The sequence below is a fragment of the Carettochelys insculpta genome, chromosome 5, assembly GCF_033958435.1.
Source record: "Carettochelys insculpta isolate YL-2023 chromosome 5, ASM3395843v1, whole genome shotgun sequence".
Lineage (NCBI taxonomy): Eukaryota > Metazoa > Chordata > Testudines > Carettochelyidae > Carettochelys > Carettochelys insculpta.
In genome coordinates, this window is record NC_134141.1 from 116,684,022 (window position 1) to 116,701,879 (window position 17,858).

General features: G+C 41.3%; 1 protein-coding gene across 7 annotated transcripts in view; it reads left to right on the plus strand.

Annotated features, from left to right (window-relative positions):
* PIAS2 (protein inhibitor of activated STAT 2) overlaps positions 1-17,858 on the plus strand; it is a 57,315-nt gene that overhangs the window by 17,905 nt on the left and 21,552 nt on the right. For all 7 annotated transcript variants that reach the window (XR_012645811.1, XR_012645810.1, XR_012645809.1 and 4 more), the window contains exons 3-10: positions 7,073-7,157; positions 7,886-7,936; positions 8,052-8,142; positions 9,221-9,355; positions 13,687-13,792; positions 14,431-14,504; positions 15,678-15,838; positions 17,039-17,172. Coding sequence is in view for 4 of the 7 variants with exons in the window: in XM_074995818.1 (XP_074851919.1) it covers positions 7,073-7,157; positions 7,886-7,936; positions 8,052-8,142; positions 9,221-9,355; positions 13,687-13,792; positions 14,431-14,504; positions 15,678-15,838; positions 17,039-17,172 (837 nt within the window). In the remaining 3 variants the exon portion in view is untranslated. The remainder of the gene's footprint in view (positions 1-7,072; positions 7,158-7,885; positions 7,937-8,051; positions 8,143-9,220; positions 9,356-13,686; positions 13,793-14,430; positions 14,505-15,677; positions 15,839-17,038; positions 17,173-17,858) is intronic.

Here is a 17,858-nt window from a genome sequence, read left to right on the forward strand (position 1 = left end):
GAGTATCAGCTGTGGGTGCGCTCTTAATCAGCTGGGAAACATTTGAATCTCTCCTGGGTGGCCATCCAAGTGCTCAGTGTAGAGGGAACGCTGGTGGGCACCCCCTGCTTCCTCTATTCCTGCAGACGTTGGAGAGCAGCCAGCTGTTCTCAGACATATGAGTCTCTGAATGCTGCAAGCCTGATTTGGGTGGGGGGGGTTGGAAGTGGGGAAAGGCTTCATGTGTTGCCCCTGCCCCAAGCACAATCTTTCAGCACAGTTTCTGGCCAGTGGGGACTACATATGCAAAGTCTCTTTGCTCCCAATCCCCTGGGCTTGCAGTGTTCAGATATGCACCTTGCTGAGAGCAGCTGGCTGCACTGAGTGGTAGGCAGGGGCAGGGCAACCAGGGAACCTGGTTTCAGAACTTACTGGACTGCTGGCCAGGGAGCTGCCCAGGTAAGTGCCTCTTGGCCAGACCCTGCCTCTGGCACCCCAGCCCTTTCCATCCCCCGTGCACTTCATGTCACCCAAACTCTCTGCATTCACCCTCCTGCATCCATACTTCCTCCCCAGACCAGTGTTCCCTGTAAGCTGGGCACTGCCCAGGAGAGATCCTGGTATCCTCTCACTGATTAGCAGAGCACCTGCAGCCAACCACAGCTGGTGGCATGTGTTTCTGTTGGTGTTGCATAGCCCACGTGCCTTGGTGCTCATGACAAAATGTATTCTGGCCTCGGATAGAAACAAAATAGAAAGAACACTGCCTTGTTGCCAACCCTCTGCACTCCTGTTCCAAGTCACAACTCCCTTTCAGATCCTACATCCCTCCTCCAGATCAGACTCCCCTACTGCACACAGTACCCTGCCCCAGGCCAATACCCCCTGCTTCACCCAAACTCCTTCCCAGATCCCACATGCTCTCCTGTACCCCAATCCCTTATTCCAAGCTAGGGGTGTTAACATATAACTGATAAGCTTCACCCTAAACAGATGAGGCTTACGGTTATAGTTAACTGGTAGGGGCTGGAGCAGCCCCCTACCCCCCATGGCCAGGGGTCTGCTCCAGCCCCACTAGGCCTGCCATGGGTGAAGGCTCTCCAGCCTAGCCAGAGTGGCCCTGGTGCCCTCCCATTACCCCCATCCTTCACCTCTGCTGTTTACTAAGTTAACTGATTAAACTTGGCATTTAACTAGTTAACTAACTAAACAGTATTTTACATCCCTATCCCAAACTCCTTTGTGCACTGAATCCCCATCCCAGACCCCACACCTCTTCCATTAATATGTCTCCAGTCTTGGAAGGTCACAAGACCACAGGAATTGCTGTGGTAAGAATTTGGACAACTGATTGCCACGAATGCTTGTGGATCTACAGTGGCTGAAGCCTGTGTTACCATTCACTCTCTTTTTCCCTAATTTGGTAGCGTACCTTATTAACTTCAGTGCATCAGTCAATAGGGCTATAGCACAAAAGAGGCAGCTGGTAGACCTGATACGCAGATGTCTGTCTTCTGTTTGAATCTAATGAATTACGGACTTTTGGTCTGGCAGATAGAACATTGAACACTAACCAGATCTCTGCTTTCTGATGAAAGACAATAGTGGTGTTTTCTGCTAACTTCATGAACAATGTCTGGAATCTTTTGCCTGCAGTGACTTCTACTCTATTTGCATGTAGATTAGCTGTGCTGGAATTTCTCAAAACTGAATCGGATTACATATGCCACAGTAATTCGTAGAAAAGATGCACCATATCTGGTCAGCCCCAGAATCTCCCACTGCCTTGGTAACAAAGGTATCTTGAAACATGTTCCTCACAGCTATCGCACAGTCTGTGCTCTTTGCTAGTAGGTAGAGTGTGAGAAGAGCTATGATCTGGACATAGCAAAAGCACTAATACTCTGCATGTCCAAAAAGATGGAACAAAATAATGGAGGCTCCTCACTACTTGTAAAGCCTGAATACTCCTCTGGGAGCTTGAAGTTGCCGACATGGGGAAAAACAGTCAACCCAAAGTGACGGCTAATACTGTCTCTTCACCCTCTTTTGTAATTTAAGAAGCAAAACTGATGGCATGGCCAGATAGAAAATTTAGAACTCATTTTCATTTTTTGTGGGATTGTCAAGTGTAAGTATAGCATGTTTATGATGAAATTTAATTCTGACTTTTGAATGCAAGATATTTAGTGTTTTTTATTGAGGAAAAAAATCAAAATCCAATTTAAATAAAATCAGATTTAAAAAAAATTTTTTTTTAAATCCACACTGCATGGGGCGGTTTGGAGGGTAGTGGGAAGAACATTTGCCACTTTCACACAGCAGATGTGGTATTTCCCCCTGCATGCTCTGATTTAGTTAGAAGTGTTTTACTCCTGTTAGCCCTGTGGAGTTGAGTCCAAGAACTCTGCCTGATGAATTATTACCAGTAATGGTGCAGAAACCAAGAATTAAGCTAGATGTTCTTATTCCAGACTGTTTGCAGGCCTGATAGGAAAAACACTTCTCTTTTAAAAAAAAAAAAAAAAAAAAAAAAAATCTTGCTCTAGCATTTATAGAGCAAGAATAACCCCTTACAATGCCATTTTACTATCTGTTTGAGCTAAATGCACACCAAGCTGTATAAATGAGTAATTAGCAATTAACAGCAAACCCATAAACAGAGCTTTACTTTGTAACTAGTTCCATATGAGTTTTTTACATGAAATATATCTAGATAATTAGCTGCTGATTGTGTGTGTCTGTGTGTGAGAGAGAACTGTTTTTAAAATGAAACAGACCTTGGCAAGACCGTCCCTGGGTGGGTGTGGGGCATGGGATGACTCCATCTCCTGCACTCCCTGCGTCTGCCCTTCTCCTGAGTAATGCGGCCTAGGGGATCAGTGGGAGATTTGGCACTGGCAGCAGACGTGGAACCACCATACATGCTCAACAGTGGCAGTGGGAAGTGGGGTGACACAGCCTGGTCCACTAGCCCCCCTGCAGCATCACCAGTGATTGGAGTCAGGGAGGAGGAGCTGTTCCATCCCTTCCAACAAGCTCCCCTGACTGATGCAGCTGGGAGCTAACGGAACAGATTGGTATGGGGCCAGGACGCAACCCGCAATGACAGTCCTGACCTCCTGCTGCTGGTGCCAGGTCTCCCCTTTGCCGGGCTGCCTTCGGGCCCTCCAGAGGGTGGGACCAGAGGCTCTGGACCTTGGATTCTGCATATTTCCATTTAGTAGACCCAAAAAGGCTCTTGAGACAGGGAACAAACAACTCACTGTGTGTATTTGAGAATAAGGAATTTGGAGGGCAAATAGACTCTCTTGGTTGAAATCTAAGATGTATAGTTATTCCCATATGACTTTTTTGAAGGAATGAGTAGATTACATATTTGCATACTAGCAATATAGTATACGCTCATCCCTTGTTTAAACGAGTACTTTATTTATGAATATTCACTTAAACGAGGGACAGGCATACCTCCCCAAGTTCACTCAGTGAGTGAACTCCCCTCCCGTATGTGTAACCCCCTCCCCATGGCTCCAACCCACTGCACCCTGACCACCGCCGCCAGCCCCACAGCCTGACATACACACCCCTTGCGGCCCTGTGCCACTGCAGCCTAACTGGCCCTGCAGCCAGACCCCCCTGCCAGCCCTGTTCCATGGCAACCTAACCAGCCCCGTGGATAGACCACCACTGTGGCCCTGTACTGCAGCAGCCAGACCCCTCTGCCAGACCCGCAGCCCCAAACTGTGACAGCTAGACCCCCACAGCCAGACCTCTCTGCCACCTGTACCCCCTGTGGCACTGCATCCTGAACCCCGCCCCCACCAGAATTTAATCCTCCCTCCTGCACATGGCCCCAAACTGCCCCAGCCTTTAACCCTCCCCAACCCAAAGTTCACTTACCTTTCAAAAGCAGCGCCACCTGATGCCACTCCTTCCCTGAGTTTGGAGCCCTTAGGAACCAGTTAGAGACTTGTACATGTATTTTAATAGGAATTTAGTGTCCCACCTACGAGCGGAAAGTTGGGGATCAATTGTGCTCATATAGTGAGGGACGAGTGTGGTTTCATCTTAAAAACCAAGCCACACATAAGCAGGAGTATTACAGTGGCCTTTGCAAATGATCCTGAGACTTTTACCAGCTTAGGCAGGCAAACAAACAGCCGACAGGCCCATCCTTTACCCTTCTGCATGGTATTTTCTGAATCCTGACCCTTCCCACAGTCTGAGATTTCTGTACTACTCCCCCTTTAAATAGTAGTGGCTCAGAAGTTTATGGGTTTGAGCTTGGGCTTGGCCATGGCCCTTCTGTCCCTATCCCAAGTTCTCTCCAACCAGTGGTACAACCATCGTGGCAGTACAGTGTTTCCAGCTTACTTGTTGCATTCCTAGTTTTTATAAATAACTTTTGGAGCCATAGCAGCTAAATTTCTAACACCGGACCCTTTCTTACCTACTTGTAAAAGATGAGAATTCCAGGGTCCTTTTCTCCCTAACGGAAGTGAAAAAATGGAGAGCCCCCAACTTATGAACAAATTTGAACTGCATTAGTATTATAGGAAAGATTGGTCCAAGAAAGAAATCCATAAGGTAACACAATTTTCACTTTTTTAAAATTATCACAAATGGAATAGGCACCCTGAAGAGGATTCTGCCAGTAGTCTGGTTTCCTGTGTGCTCTCTTTAAATATTCATGAGGGAGATCCCCAGGCACTTCACCTTTCCTACACTATAGTTTTGTTGGTGGAAGTTACGCTGCTTTGATTAAACAGCTTGGCATGTGCTTCAGGAAGGCTTTGCAATGCTTAATGGAGCAAGCACAGCATCACATGATTCAGATTTCTCAGTCCCATGGGACATCCTAGTAGAAGACTGTCAGCTGGCTTTTCAACTGAAATGCCGGGAGTGAGGGAAGGGAGAGGAGATTGGTGCATCTGAGCCTTGCAAGACAGGCTGACCTAGCCGAAGACGGGGGAAAGGGGGACGCTTCCACATGTGAGCCCCCCCGCCATTCCTCTGGCTCGTTTCAGTGCAGTATGTCTCTTCCCCCAAGTTGCCCATTCTGCCTGCTTGCCTATGCTTTTGGGATTCCCTCCATTCTCCCACAGCTAGGTTTGCCAGCCCTCCAGGATTGGCCTGGAGTCTCCTGGATTTGGCATCAATCTCCAGGTGACTATTGAAAGCAATCCTGGAGCTTTTAATAAGCTCCTTTAAGAAAATGACATTGTCATGGTGGTAGAAATCTCCCCAGATAGCTTCGGCCAGAATTGGGAAAACTCACCCATAGCGTCCTCAGCTGCCTGGGGCAACATCCTGAGCAGCTCCTTGAGCTCTTTGGTGCTGAGGAATGTTAAAGCTGCATAGCACGCTTGCCATCCCCCCCCCACCCCAAACCCTCACACATCCAGCATCCTTTTTACCATGGTGCCCCTAGAGCAGGGGTGAGCAAACTTTTTACATCAGGCCCCACTTTTTGTCCCTGCAATTAGCAGCACCACCCCTCCCTACCCTGTCTCATAATCCAAACTGACAAAAAATTTGGATTTGTTCATATGTGGGGGGGTAGGGGACAACTTTTCAGCATGTATAAGAAAATATGTAGAAATGTGTAAATTTTATTAATTAGTATATAAATGAATTCTCTAAAAACAATTTAAACATTTTTTAATGAAGTGGATGACCTGAGACCCAGCGGCCAATTGTGCTGTGACCCCCTCACCCCCCCCAAAAAATTTCACACCCTCTCCTTTGGACACCCTGACCCTAGAGCAAGGCAGAACAGGAGGAGTCCATTCTAATGATTTGCTCTCTCTTCTCCAAAGAGAAGATATTTCCCCAAGCTTTGAAAGGGGATGAGTGCATGTCTGCAGGTTAGCAGATATTGAACAGTAAGCACAGTGATCAGTTTCAGAGGGGTAGCCATATTAGTTGGCTGCTTCATAAATAACAAGCAGTCCTGTGGCACCTTAGAGACTGATAAATTTATTAGGACACGACCTTTTGGCATTGTGAGGTATGGTGGACGCCATTTATGCCAACAAAACAGACAGCATAGTCTACACTGCACTTTGCTGCGAAAAGTTTATGCCTCTTTTGGTGGCTTTATTTTATGGGCAAAACAGCACAGGTTTATGACCAAAGTAGTGTGTTTGTAATGCGTACACCTCTGTTTTATCTACAAAAGGCATCTTTTGCTGACAAAACTTTGTAGCATAGACAAGATTATTTTCTTCAGCATTGAAGTCTGGTATTTGCCAAAGGTGTAACTTCTGCAACTCTGCTGGTATTAAGGCATTTTTTTGGTGAATCGTTGTTCTTCATCTGGCTTGTATCACCTTGTGCACATGCTTCTCTGATAACTTTTTAGGTAGAGTTTGAGATGCTGCAGTGCAGGTTGAACTTCTCTAGTCCAGGCTCCTTCGGACCTACCTGGTGCCGAATGAGAGAATTTGCTGGACCACAGGAAGTCAATATTGTCAAGCAGCATTAACACTTCCACTGTTTACTGGTCTCTTAGAAGATCTGTAGGGATAAATTTCAGCTAAATAACAGTAAAGAATGCTAAGAGCCAGGACTGGTGCTGTAAACAAACTTTATGGGGCCATGGGAAACTTGGCCATGCCCATTATAAGTGGTTATTTGGCTAACTAAAATCATGACAGATTATGGATGTTGCCAGATTAGTGTGTTCTGGGCTAGAGAGGTTTAACCTGTAGTGTATTTTTATATGGGCACATGGGAAGAAATGCTGTGTTGCTGTTAACTTTGCAAGCTCTCTTGATATTTGGGGAGTCTTCAACTTTGTATAATCTCCTGTAAAATCTAGCAATAAAATAAACCTATGATTCCAAGTTTATGAAGAGGGCAAAAATACCATTTGAGTACTCATTTTAATATTTGTTACACTGACTATAGTTGACTGATTCAGATCCATTTCTCATACGTCAGCAGCAATTCCACTATTTGACCTTTTTGTTTTTGTCCAAGAAAGTGGAGTCGTGGACTTTTTAATATTGAGTCACCATCCTTGCAATTATTTGGACTTTAGCATGTGGAATGTCCTGTTTTTAAAGCTGTTTTATGTATTTTCTCTCAGTACAGAGCAGTATTCAGAGATTCCAGGAGAAGTTTTTTATCTTTGCTTTAACACCTCAGCAAGTCCGAGAAATTTGCATTTCCAGGTGAGAGGGAGTACCTGACATGTATTCGTGGGCAGGTGTTAAATCACCTCTTTTGCAAAATACAGGCAAGTGTCAAAAAAAAAAGTCTTCCTTCATGCTTCTCGGCCTGTGGAACAATCTTTCAAGGAATGTGGTGGGAGCCAATTTTTCAGTACACCTAAATGTGGTCTTTGGACAACCACACAACTGCTTATATTGGAGGACAATCCTGCATCACTGGGGAGTTAGAAAAGAAGATGGAACCTTTATTTATATGAAATAAAATAGCTTTCATAGCAGCTGCAAGAGTGGCAGACCATTTCCATTCTCTGTGCTTTATGGTTGGTGGGGGATGGGAGGATCTGCTTATATCTGTGTTGGTCAGTGGCATACAGTGGGAAGGATCTCCTTGGGGCTGGTTCCCTCCTCAGGTGATACCAAACTTTTTTTTTTTTTTCTCCCGCTCTACGCAGCCACCTTGAGAGTCACGAGGCCTTACTGGAGACAAGGCAGAGAGCTAGTTTGTTTTAGTTAATACAGAAACCTTATTCTGGTTACAAGTGTTTTTGTTCTTGTGCTGCATGGTAGTTTAGTAATGAGAAACTTGAGTCCCGAAAGTAATTTGAGATGTTGGAGCAGGTCTGTCCTTTATTCTATAGGTGAAAAAATAAGGTGTGAGATTGTTTTCCCTTCTACTCCTGCCCTCTCCAATGAACTTTCCTCTTTTTTTTTTCTTTTTCCCTCAACAGGGACTTCTTGCCAGGGGGCAGGAGGGATTACACAGTCCAAGTTCAGTTAAGGTGATGTAGCGTTTAACTGACTTTTTATCTGGCTGCTTTAAACCAAGTGCATATTAATATGTAAATAGTTATGAGTGGAACATCAGTTAAAATGAAAATTCTCTTTTGGAAATAGGTTATGCCTGGCAGAGACTAGCTGCCTTCAAGAAGATAACTATCCCAATAGTTTGTGCATTAAAGTAAATGGGAAGCTATTTCCATTGCCGGTAAGTTGTTGAAATTCTGTTCAATATGTAGCTTTTGCTGATACGCTTGCTTAAAGTCTGAACTGGATGTGGAAAAAGGCCTTGACTTTTTTCAGAAATATGACTAATTTGCCTATGCAGTTATTGATGTGTTCATAAGGCATTTGCAGGCACTGACAATCACTGAGAACAGTGCTAGTGTTTAGCATTTTACAGATTAAGTACTAGACTTTGGTTTTGTGAGTCCATCTGTAACAAAGATAAGTAATAAATGTAGCATAAAAAGGCTTCTAAAAATTGATTCTGCCTGTGGGAAGTCTCTCTACATAACATCTACAAAATCTCAGATATCAGGTGTGGTTTGTACATAGCCTGCTTTTAAGCTGGGCATTTCTTGCTCAGGGGGCTCAAATTCTTCAAGTTGTGAGGAAACAACTTCTTAGGAGATCTTATTCCAAAGCTCAAGTCCTTTAAAGTTGTGGGGATATAGCAATATTCATGGTGAGGATGAAGGACAGTTGGGTAATAGGGTTTCAAATGTTGCCAGTAGTGGTGGAATCAGTGTTAGCAGTTGTAGGAAACTTTTTTTCCCCAAATCTCCCTAGCATAGATAAAGATAATGTGAGATTCATTTCTACATGCAGGTATTTTCACAATGGTTAATGGTTTGGCAGGGTCTTGTGAGTTGTGTGAACTAAAACTGAAGCTTCAAGGTAAATGAAAAGGGAGGAAAAACTTTACCCATTTAAAGATAACCTTTCTATAGCTCTGTAAAGCTGTATAGAACTTCCTGTATTGGTAACAATTTCAGGACATAGCATGTAACTTGATGCATACCTGCTTACCAGAGCAGGGAAGTAAAGGTCTCTTTCCTAGTGATTACAAGAGGCTAATCAGGTTGGGAGAGAAGGATACATAATAAATGATTTGTGATGGCAAAATACAAAAGGAATGGCAAAAATAAATGCCATAAAATAATAATTTTAATTTTGTATAATAACTTCTGTTTTCCAAAAGCGTTGGAGTGGTGTGTCTTTGGTAGATTTCCGAGTACAGTCAGAATTCCTAAAATTTTAGAGACTTTTCTTCTTTTTTGCAGGGATATGCTCCACCCCCAAAAAATGGGATTGAGCAGAAGCGCCCAGGGCGCCCCTTGAATATTACATCTCTTGTTAGATTATCATCAGCAGTGCCAAACCAGATCTCCATTTCTTGGGCATCTGAAATTGGAAAGGTAACCTGTGTTCTTTGTGGTATTTACTCCTTTTCTCTTGATGTGTTACAAGCAAGAGATGTGCTAATGTACATGTTGCCTGTACGCCTTCATTATAAAGATTTAAACTCTCTTCCCATCTTGCAGTAGCTTGCTGGGAAGAAAATATTTTATTTTAGAAGCTTTAATAAGAATGAATGGCTTGCATAAAAGTTTCACGTGAGTGAGTTCATGATTAATGACTATAGGAGAAATTCTGGGCCCGTTAAAGAGTGGCATATTCCAGTAAGTTCAGCGATATCAGCATTTCACCTGAAACTTATTAAAGTAAAGCATTTAGTCCTTTAGATTATTATTTGAGAACCCTTCATTCTTCACTGTTTGTAGTGAGATGAAGACCAGTAAATATGACTGTTAATGTGAGGGACTTGCCGTTACCTAACATGATGATGTAGTTCATGACCATGAAAACACTCCTGTGGCATGAGCCTTCTGTAGGTAGTTGGCCATTAAGACCAGTAAGCAAAGTCAGACTACAGGAGCAGATGTTTTGAAAATTATCAGACATGTTGTCTTTTCCACAGCCCACCCTCATGCAGGCATGTATTTGAGCGTTTTTTTTCCTACCCAAATGCTGTTCATTTTTGAGGAATGAAGCCATAATGAAACCAACTTTAACAATAATTTAGTAAATAATTGCATGAAAATAGCTGTTAAATCTCCAGTTTCTTACACCTTAAGTTCAGTGGCAGTACTTGTGACTAAAACTCTGCACGTGCATAAACTATCTGGGGTTACGATGAGCAGCATATCCTTTGTTGCAAATGGAACCTGCAAATAAAAGAGGCTGAATGATTTCAGAGTGGGTGGAGAGGTAGCATCATGAAGTAAAGGTGCAGGAAAGGTTTCTCTCCTTTCCTGGTGTCCATTTTTCTAAGGGATCTGTGGTATACCTTTTTAATTTCTGTAAAGTTTTAATGGATTTTAATGAAGAAGAGTATTTTAAACTTCAAGTATTGGGGAGGTTGAGGAACAAGTATGGAGTTTTCCAAGCCCTGTGACAGTTCTAGATAAACTCACTTTCTTTTGAAAATATAATGTCTACTGCCAAGAAGTTTTTCATCCCATATTTTAGGCTATAAGCCTTTTTTTTTTTTTTTTTTTTTTTTTTTTAAAAGAAAGGAAGAACTTTTTGGTGATACTTGTAAAAGATTCAAATGAAAACTGTTAGACTTGCAACCTCCTCATCAGTGTGTGAAGTTGAGTACTACAGCATTCTACTCATGCATGACAACCAGAAGAAAACTGATTCAGCAGGGACAGTGAATATAGGTTAGAGTGGAATGCAAAAAGTTAGTGACATAAATTGGACAACGAGACTAGGAACTGCTAAAAGATGAGGCTGCTTAGTTTAAAAAACAAAACAAAAATAATCCTCAAGTGAAGAAAGAGGAAGTCAGCCATAGTTATAGGCTCACGTAAGGTTTTCATTCAGAAGACAAATCGGCAAAAAGAGTAGAATGAGTTTTGAGCTACTTGCAACAAAAAGGTGCTCTTAATGTGAGTGAGTTAATTTATATATTAGCCAATATTGGTTAAAATAGCATGTACACAGACAACTCTGTCTTGAGCTTGGGTTAATAGCAAGTTCAGCCCCAGTTTTCCATATAGGCTTTAGCTTAAGTTGTTTTCTGAGTTAAAAGCAAAGTTGCCATATCTTCAATGCTATTTTAACCCGAGTTAGTATATTTACTTGTGGTCTGCATACTTTTAAAGAGGTTAAAGAGAGTAAGAGTCTTTTAGGAAAAAAAATGTATTATCAGAAGGAATTGGGTTTTAATAAAAGAGGAAAATTGGTGATAGTTGTAAAAGGTTGATACTGAATTTATTTCTTAAAATGTCTTTTTGACAAGAAGGCTAAAGGAAAGCAGTTTGGGCAACTAGGAGGTGAGGAAGATCATATTAAAATGGCTATTGATAAAGAGCTGGTAAGGGATACTTGAAAGTTTTCAGTGTCTCTAATTTATTTAGTCTGGAAGATAATCAGCTATAATATTAAAGTCAGTCAAGAAACTTGCTGTGTGCCTGACACTTTAGTACTGAAGCTGGGGAGACTGAGATGCCAGAAAAATGTTGTATCCCTACTTAAAAAAGAAGGAAGGATTGATGCCGAAAGCTACATTCTATAAAATAAAAATTATAGCAAAACAGTCAAATCCATAATGTTTTTCCCCAGATTATTCAGCATCTACTCACAGTAGGAAAGGTAGTGAGACAACACAGGCTTTAATGTCACTAGACATCTCTCTTTTCAAATGTACTACAGTCGATGCCATGGCTGAACTGAGGCTAAACACATCAAGCCATCTGCACAGCAACCTAGATTGCTGCAGATACGTAGACTTAGTATTCTCTCAGTGTTGGTTCCCAAGGATCCTTTGTGCAAGATGCAAAGTACCATGGGATTATTATAAAGTGTAATCTAAGGACATGTTGGAGTGCTTTGCTCAGTCCAAGTCAATTGTCAAGCTCAAGATCTGTCATGAAATTGGAAATGTTTTGGTCCCAGATTCTGAGAAATCTTCTCTCCTTCAGTGATCGTAACCTGCCATAATAGCTACCTTCATGGCTGATAAATTTAACTGGCAGTGGCAGCCTCATCAATGCAGAACTTTCATAGGAGCTGGATCTAGACTGTGGAATTTGTGTCTGCAGAGATGTACGCTCACATATCTTGATGCTTTAGAACTCCCTCAAAAAATTTCCCCCTTCTTAGCTCCCCCTCCCAGTCTCTTCACATGCATGAAGACAACTTTTGTGCACTCGCATACCACAACTATTCCAGCAGGCTTCAAAGGAAGAAATGTTTTTGTTTCATTTTTAAATTTTGAGTTTCTGTGATTTTAAATAGGAGGCACTCATATTAGTGATGGGAGCCATAAGATCATACTAGAAAGAAAGAAAACTGGCTGAAGAATTGTAAAAGGATAATAAGTAGCAAATTTTGTTGGAAGGGAGATGTCTAGTAGGGGCACAGTAGTGTTTTAGTCATCATCAGTGGTCTAGAAGAAGTGATGTGAGTTAGTGAAACTGGCAGAGAATTGCAAACTGATACCTGCTTTACAAAATGCAAACTTTATAATCAAGGAAAAACAGATAATGAAGAAACATCAAAAGTAGTAATGGCACAAGTGTACACTGGACTGTACTTGAGTTTTATACGATACAATAGTAAATAGATGAATACCTTCACACTTGTGACAAAATGTTGTATCCCAGGAAGTAGTGGTTGTGACTGTACTTGAAATCATGTGTTCTGTTCTGAGTTCAGCCAGATAGTGACAAGTTGTTGGAGGGAGTTCAGAGGACAGCATCAAAGTTTGAGGCCAGTATTGCTTAATTTGTGGGAAGGTTGAGTTAAATATGGTTTCATGTATATGAGTGACAGTTATGTGGGTGGCATGACTTCTGACATTGCCTAGGTGTAAATAAGAAGAGGAAGAGGTGTTGTTTAACATAGTAAGAAGACTACAGGGTTGCAGGTAAGAAGGGGAAAACTACAGGTAAATCAGGAAAAGATTTTCTGATTTTTTTTAAGTGCTGAACTCTGAATTATCGGGAGTCCAGTTCTTGTAACCCAACTTTAACCTATGCAAGATATTAATAGTTGTATTTCAGAGAACTATTGCACGCTATAGGAACATTGTAGAAATTACATCATCCTCTATCCTTTTCCCAGATTCAAACTTTTATTGTGAGCTCTGATCCACCATACAACTGATATACATAGACATCTCCAAAAAGATTACTCTCCTGCAGTTGTTCACTTGGGGTCCTGCTAAAGAGAAAAATTGGAAGGAAATAATAGTCTGAAATGTCCACCAGTAATGATTATGCAGACAGGCACGTGCTTTTGTATGAAAAATTTCATATTTTGTTTTGGATTACCTTTTTGAGATGCCGTCTGTAAAATTGACAATCACATGACTTGACAACTGGCCTATTGGTGTGAGAGAGTGGAACTTTATGAAGAGGTGCTGTTTCGTGAACTAGTAGTGAATTTATCCCACTGATTGCAATAGTTTCAGATGTTGGACAGCAAAATAATAAATGCCTTTACTTGGGAATAAACTCTGTTGCGGCACTAGCATTAATCTATAGGAACATTTCAAAAAGCATAGCCATTTGTTTTATTGAATTAATTTACCTTTAATTTTACTAGCATGTTTAATCTTACTGCATAGTGAATAATGTCTGTCTATTGCATGAAACAAAACTGATTTTTTTTCCAAATAAAAGGTAGAGAAACATTGTTCTTTAATCCTTAATCATATTTTTTATCCTTTTTATAGAATTACTCCATGTCTGTATACCTTGTTCGGCAACTCACTTCAGCCATGCTTTTGCAGAGGTTAAAAATGAAAGGTATCAGAAATCCAGACCATTCCAGAGCACTAAGTAAGTTGGTTTAATTTTTCTAATTAAGGTGCTGGGTTTTTTCTTTTTTTTTTTTAATTTAATCTAGAATTGATGAGAGGTACCTACTTTACCGTGCTGCAGATTTACATAAGTCTGCTCTTCCCAGTAGGAGAGCGTGCACTGCTTTTACTCATTTCTGACCATGAGTGAGCATCTGCTCAGTGTCTAGATACTCTCTTAATATTACTTGGAGCATCTCTGCTGTGCTAGGGTATAAGATATAGCATCATGTTGACACCAATATCCATTTATCTCTCCACAGGAAGGTGAATGGCACCTCATACCTGTGAAGTGTAAAGACTTTCAAAGTTCAATTTGATTGTCTAAATATAGATTAGGGCCTACTTGTGAAAACACCACTGTGCCTGGTGCTAGCTGCTGTTGGTCATCAGTGCGATTATTCTTGGTGGCAGTAAATACTTGGCCTGTCTGCATTTCCAGGATTAGACCTGAAGATAGGAAATCAGTGCACATTTGATAATGCTGCAAGCAGATTTTGTCTCAGCTTCTCACTTTTGATGACTTGACATGAAAATTAAAGAGCTTATTAATGGGTATCTACTAAAATGGCATTTTTAATAATGGTTATATAATTAAACTGTTTTTCATTTTAATAGTTAAAGAAAAACTGACGGCTGATCCTGACAGTGAAATTGCCACAACCAGTTTGCGGGTATCTTTGATGTGTCCTGTAAGTAAAGTCGTGAAATATAGTATGCAATTAAATTTTGTGAGGGAATAATTCTTTTTGTTCATCTTAAGCTACTGTTAAGTTACTGCTAAAGGGCCGACAACTCAGTCTGTAAAATAGCTTTTACTTCTGGAGATTTTCTACAATATAGTAATTCTTTTTTGGTTTTTGATACAAACAGTTGTCAACAAGTTAGGTGAGAGCATCCAGTGCAACATACCTGATCATGTATACCTTTCAGGACCTTTCAACAGGAGAGGAAGTATTATTATTCCCCTTCCCTCCTGGCCTTCCCCGCCTCCCCCTTTTTTTTTTTTTTTTTAAATTAGAGTGAAACTGAAACATTGAAAATTGATGTGACTCTCCCAGAATTTCTTAGCAGGTAAATGGCAGAGCTGGGAATAGAATTTGGGTCCACTGACGCAAATGTCCCTGCTACAATACCACACCACCACATTTTTTATAAGAAAAAAACAACATTTCGCCACTTTATCATGAGTATTACTCAGTGTAGGACATAAAATAACTTTGGGATTCTCTTTTAACCTGTTTAGACTGAAATCATGCTGGAAATAATGCTTCAGGTCTGTATTATTATTATTATTATTATTATTTTTAACACAAAAGCAAGATTCTTGAGACTCAAAACTCTTTTAGGTTTTATTCCCAGCTCTGTCATAGATTTGCTTGTGTGACTGTGGACAGCTGAGCAATCTGCTTTTGTTGTTCAGTTTACTCCTTTAAAGTGGGCAAAATACCAATTCAGAACTCGGACTTCACTGTTCATTGCTCATAGAGCACTTGACATCCCAGGATAAAAGGTACAAAATATAATAGATGCTTCAAACATCTTCTTGTAAGAAAATCATAGCAATAAAACTCTGTTGGCCTTGTGTCAGTATCTGCTATAAAAATGTCTGCTGGGCCCTGACATTTGGAAACTTTGATCTTGTCTTTGTGTAAATGACAGTCCAGTATTCTTTCTGCACAAGCAATTCTTGTTGATCCTCACAGGATTTATGGGTATGCCAGGGCCTTGGATTGGGCACTTATTTACCAGCAGGGAACCGTTCTTATCTTGTGACGGTCTTATTTTGCTGTTACCTCTGAAGATGTATTCTGGTTCTCTCTTGTCTGTCATGCTGATATTTGTTTCTGTTGCGTCCCCTGCAGCTGGGAAAAATGAGACTTACAATTCCATGCCGTGCTGTTACCTGCACACATCTGCAATGTTTTGATGCTGCTCTTTATCTACAAATGAATGAAAAGAAACCCACCTGGATTTGTCCTGTCTGTGACAAAAAGGCAGCCTATGAAAGTTTAATATTAGATGGGTAGGAGATTGAATTTGTCATTTACCACTTTTTTACAAAAGTTGTGTGTCTTGGAATATTAATACAGAAAGTACAAACTTTATACTGTAGCTTCAACATTTTTAGATTCAATTTCTGGCTACCTTTATTTCAATGTTACTTTTTTTTTTCCTTGACTGTTCAGAGATGTCAAGGCCAGAAGGGACCATTTATGATCATCTAAAATGATCTGTGTAATACCAGCCCAGAGAGCCTCTTCCAGTAATTTCTGTGTCAAGCCTATAACTTCTCTGTGAATTATACCATAGTTCTTAGAAAGATATGCAGTCTTGACTTAGACTTGAAGTGATGGAAGTGATCCACCATTTTACTAGGGGTTTACATGGGCAGACTATACTTCTGAAATTGTTTTATGGAATTGGAACCATAAAATATTCTGTAGTTGCTTCAGTCAGTGTCAAGCTTTTATTCCAAGGCTATAATTTGTATCTTAAAGTCCCTATTACTTTCATACAAAGGTCCATAAATATCAGTAATGCTCTGCAGGGAGAGCAACTGTAGGTTGTGCTATTCTGTAATGACATGAAATCCATAGGGAAGGACAACTACAGCAGTGTGTTTATAGAGCAGTGCTCCACAACTGGTGTGCCTTGGCGCATGGGTATGCCACGAAACAGCACTTAGCGTGCCTCAGAGCTGCGTGCTGGGAGTGCTGTCTGCTGCTCTGCGCATGAGCTGCACCACTTGGTGGGAGAAGTGTATGGCAGTGGCAGCAGCTCTGGTGAGTTGCAGGCAGTCGCCATCGAGTTAGAGCTGGCAGGGAGGGGCACTTGGAGTGCCTGGATGGGAGGGATTGGGTTATAGTGGTGAGGTGTGAGTGCCTAGTTGTGGAGAAAAGGAGGGAGATTGGGTTAGAGTGAGGGGCTGGGGGTGCCTGGTTCTAGGGGAAGGGGAGGGCATTGAGTTAGTGTGGAGACAGTGTAGGAGCTGGGGTGCTTGGTTGTAGGGGAGGGGATTGTAACAAGTGCTGAAGTTTGCCACAAGGTGATAGAGGTTGCTGAGCACTGTTGTAATGTTACAATAATCCAAGTATCTGAAACTCTCTTCCTGTAATTTCCTTGATGCAATTGATACTCCCTTCATAGTTGTTTGTTAACTTCATCACTTCTGATTTTAGCTCAGGACTGGAAACAACAAAAGCAACTCAACTTTATTTTCCAGGCTCTTTATGGAAATCCTTAATGAATGTTCAGATGTGGACGAGATTAAATTCCAAGAAGATGGTTCTTGGTGTCCTATGAGGCCTAAGAAGGAAGCTCTGAAAGTGTCCAGTCCTCAGTGTACTAAAATAGAAAGTATGTATATTTGGGTACTGTCTGTCGAATGGATAAAAATATCCAAATATTGGAGACTATTTGATGTAACTAGGATTATCCTTTTAGTTACCAGCAGTGAGTTTGGGACCTTAGTATCCTGGTCCTTTGCCCAATTAAATTTTAAGTGAATATCCCTTTGTCCCTAAAAATATGCTTTCATGTTGATTTTGGGTTTTTTGTGGGGGGAAATGGACTGTTCATTATCACTGAGAGATTCCCAGGAAGCAAACATTCCCCTTTGTTAACACACACATGCAGTGGATGATCCAGGTCTGTTTAGGCTTGTCTTCAGTACTTCACTAAATCAACTCTGTAGCAATCAATTCAGCCAAGTCAGTTTAGTGGGTCTGGTGAAGACAGAAGTTCAGGGGAGAGTACTGTTCCAGCGACATACAGTGGTGTAGACCCTGTATGAAATTGCTTAGGTGTCTTTTTGCACCCTTGAGTGATGTAACTTACATCAAATTCAGTGGTAGTGCAGTCAAGGCCTTTGTGGCTCCCAGGTTTGGTGCAGGGAGTAGTAATCCCAAGGTTACTTCTGAACTCTCATTTCCTACTCAGAGGCCAGACGGGCCATGTTTCAAGTCACTAGAATAGACCTGGAGAAGCTATCCATACCACAAATGGAAACTGCTTATGTTAACATTGCTTAAACAATCATGCTT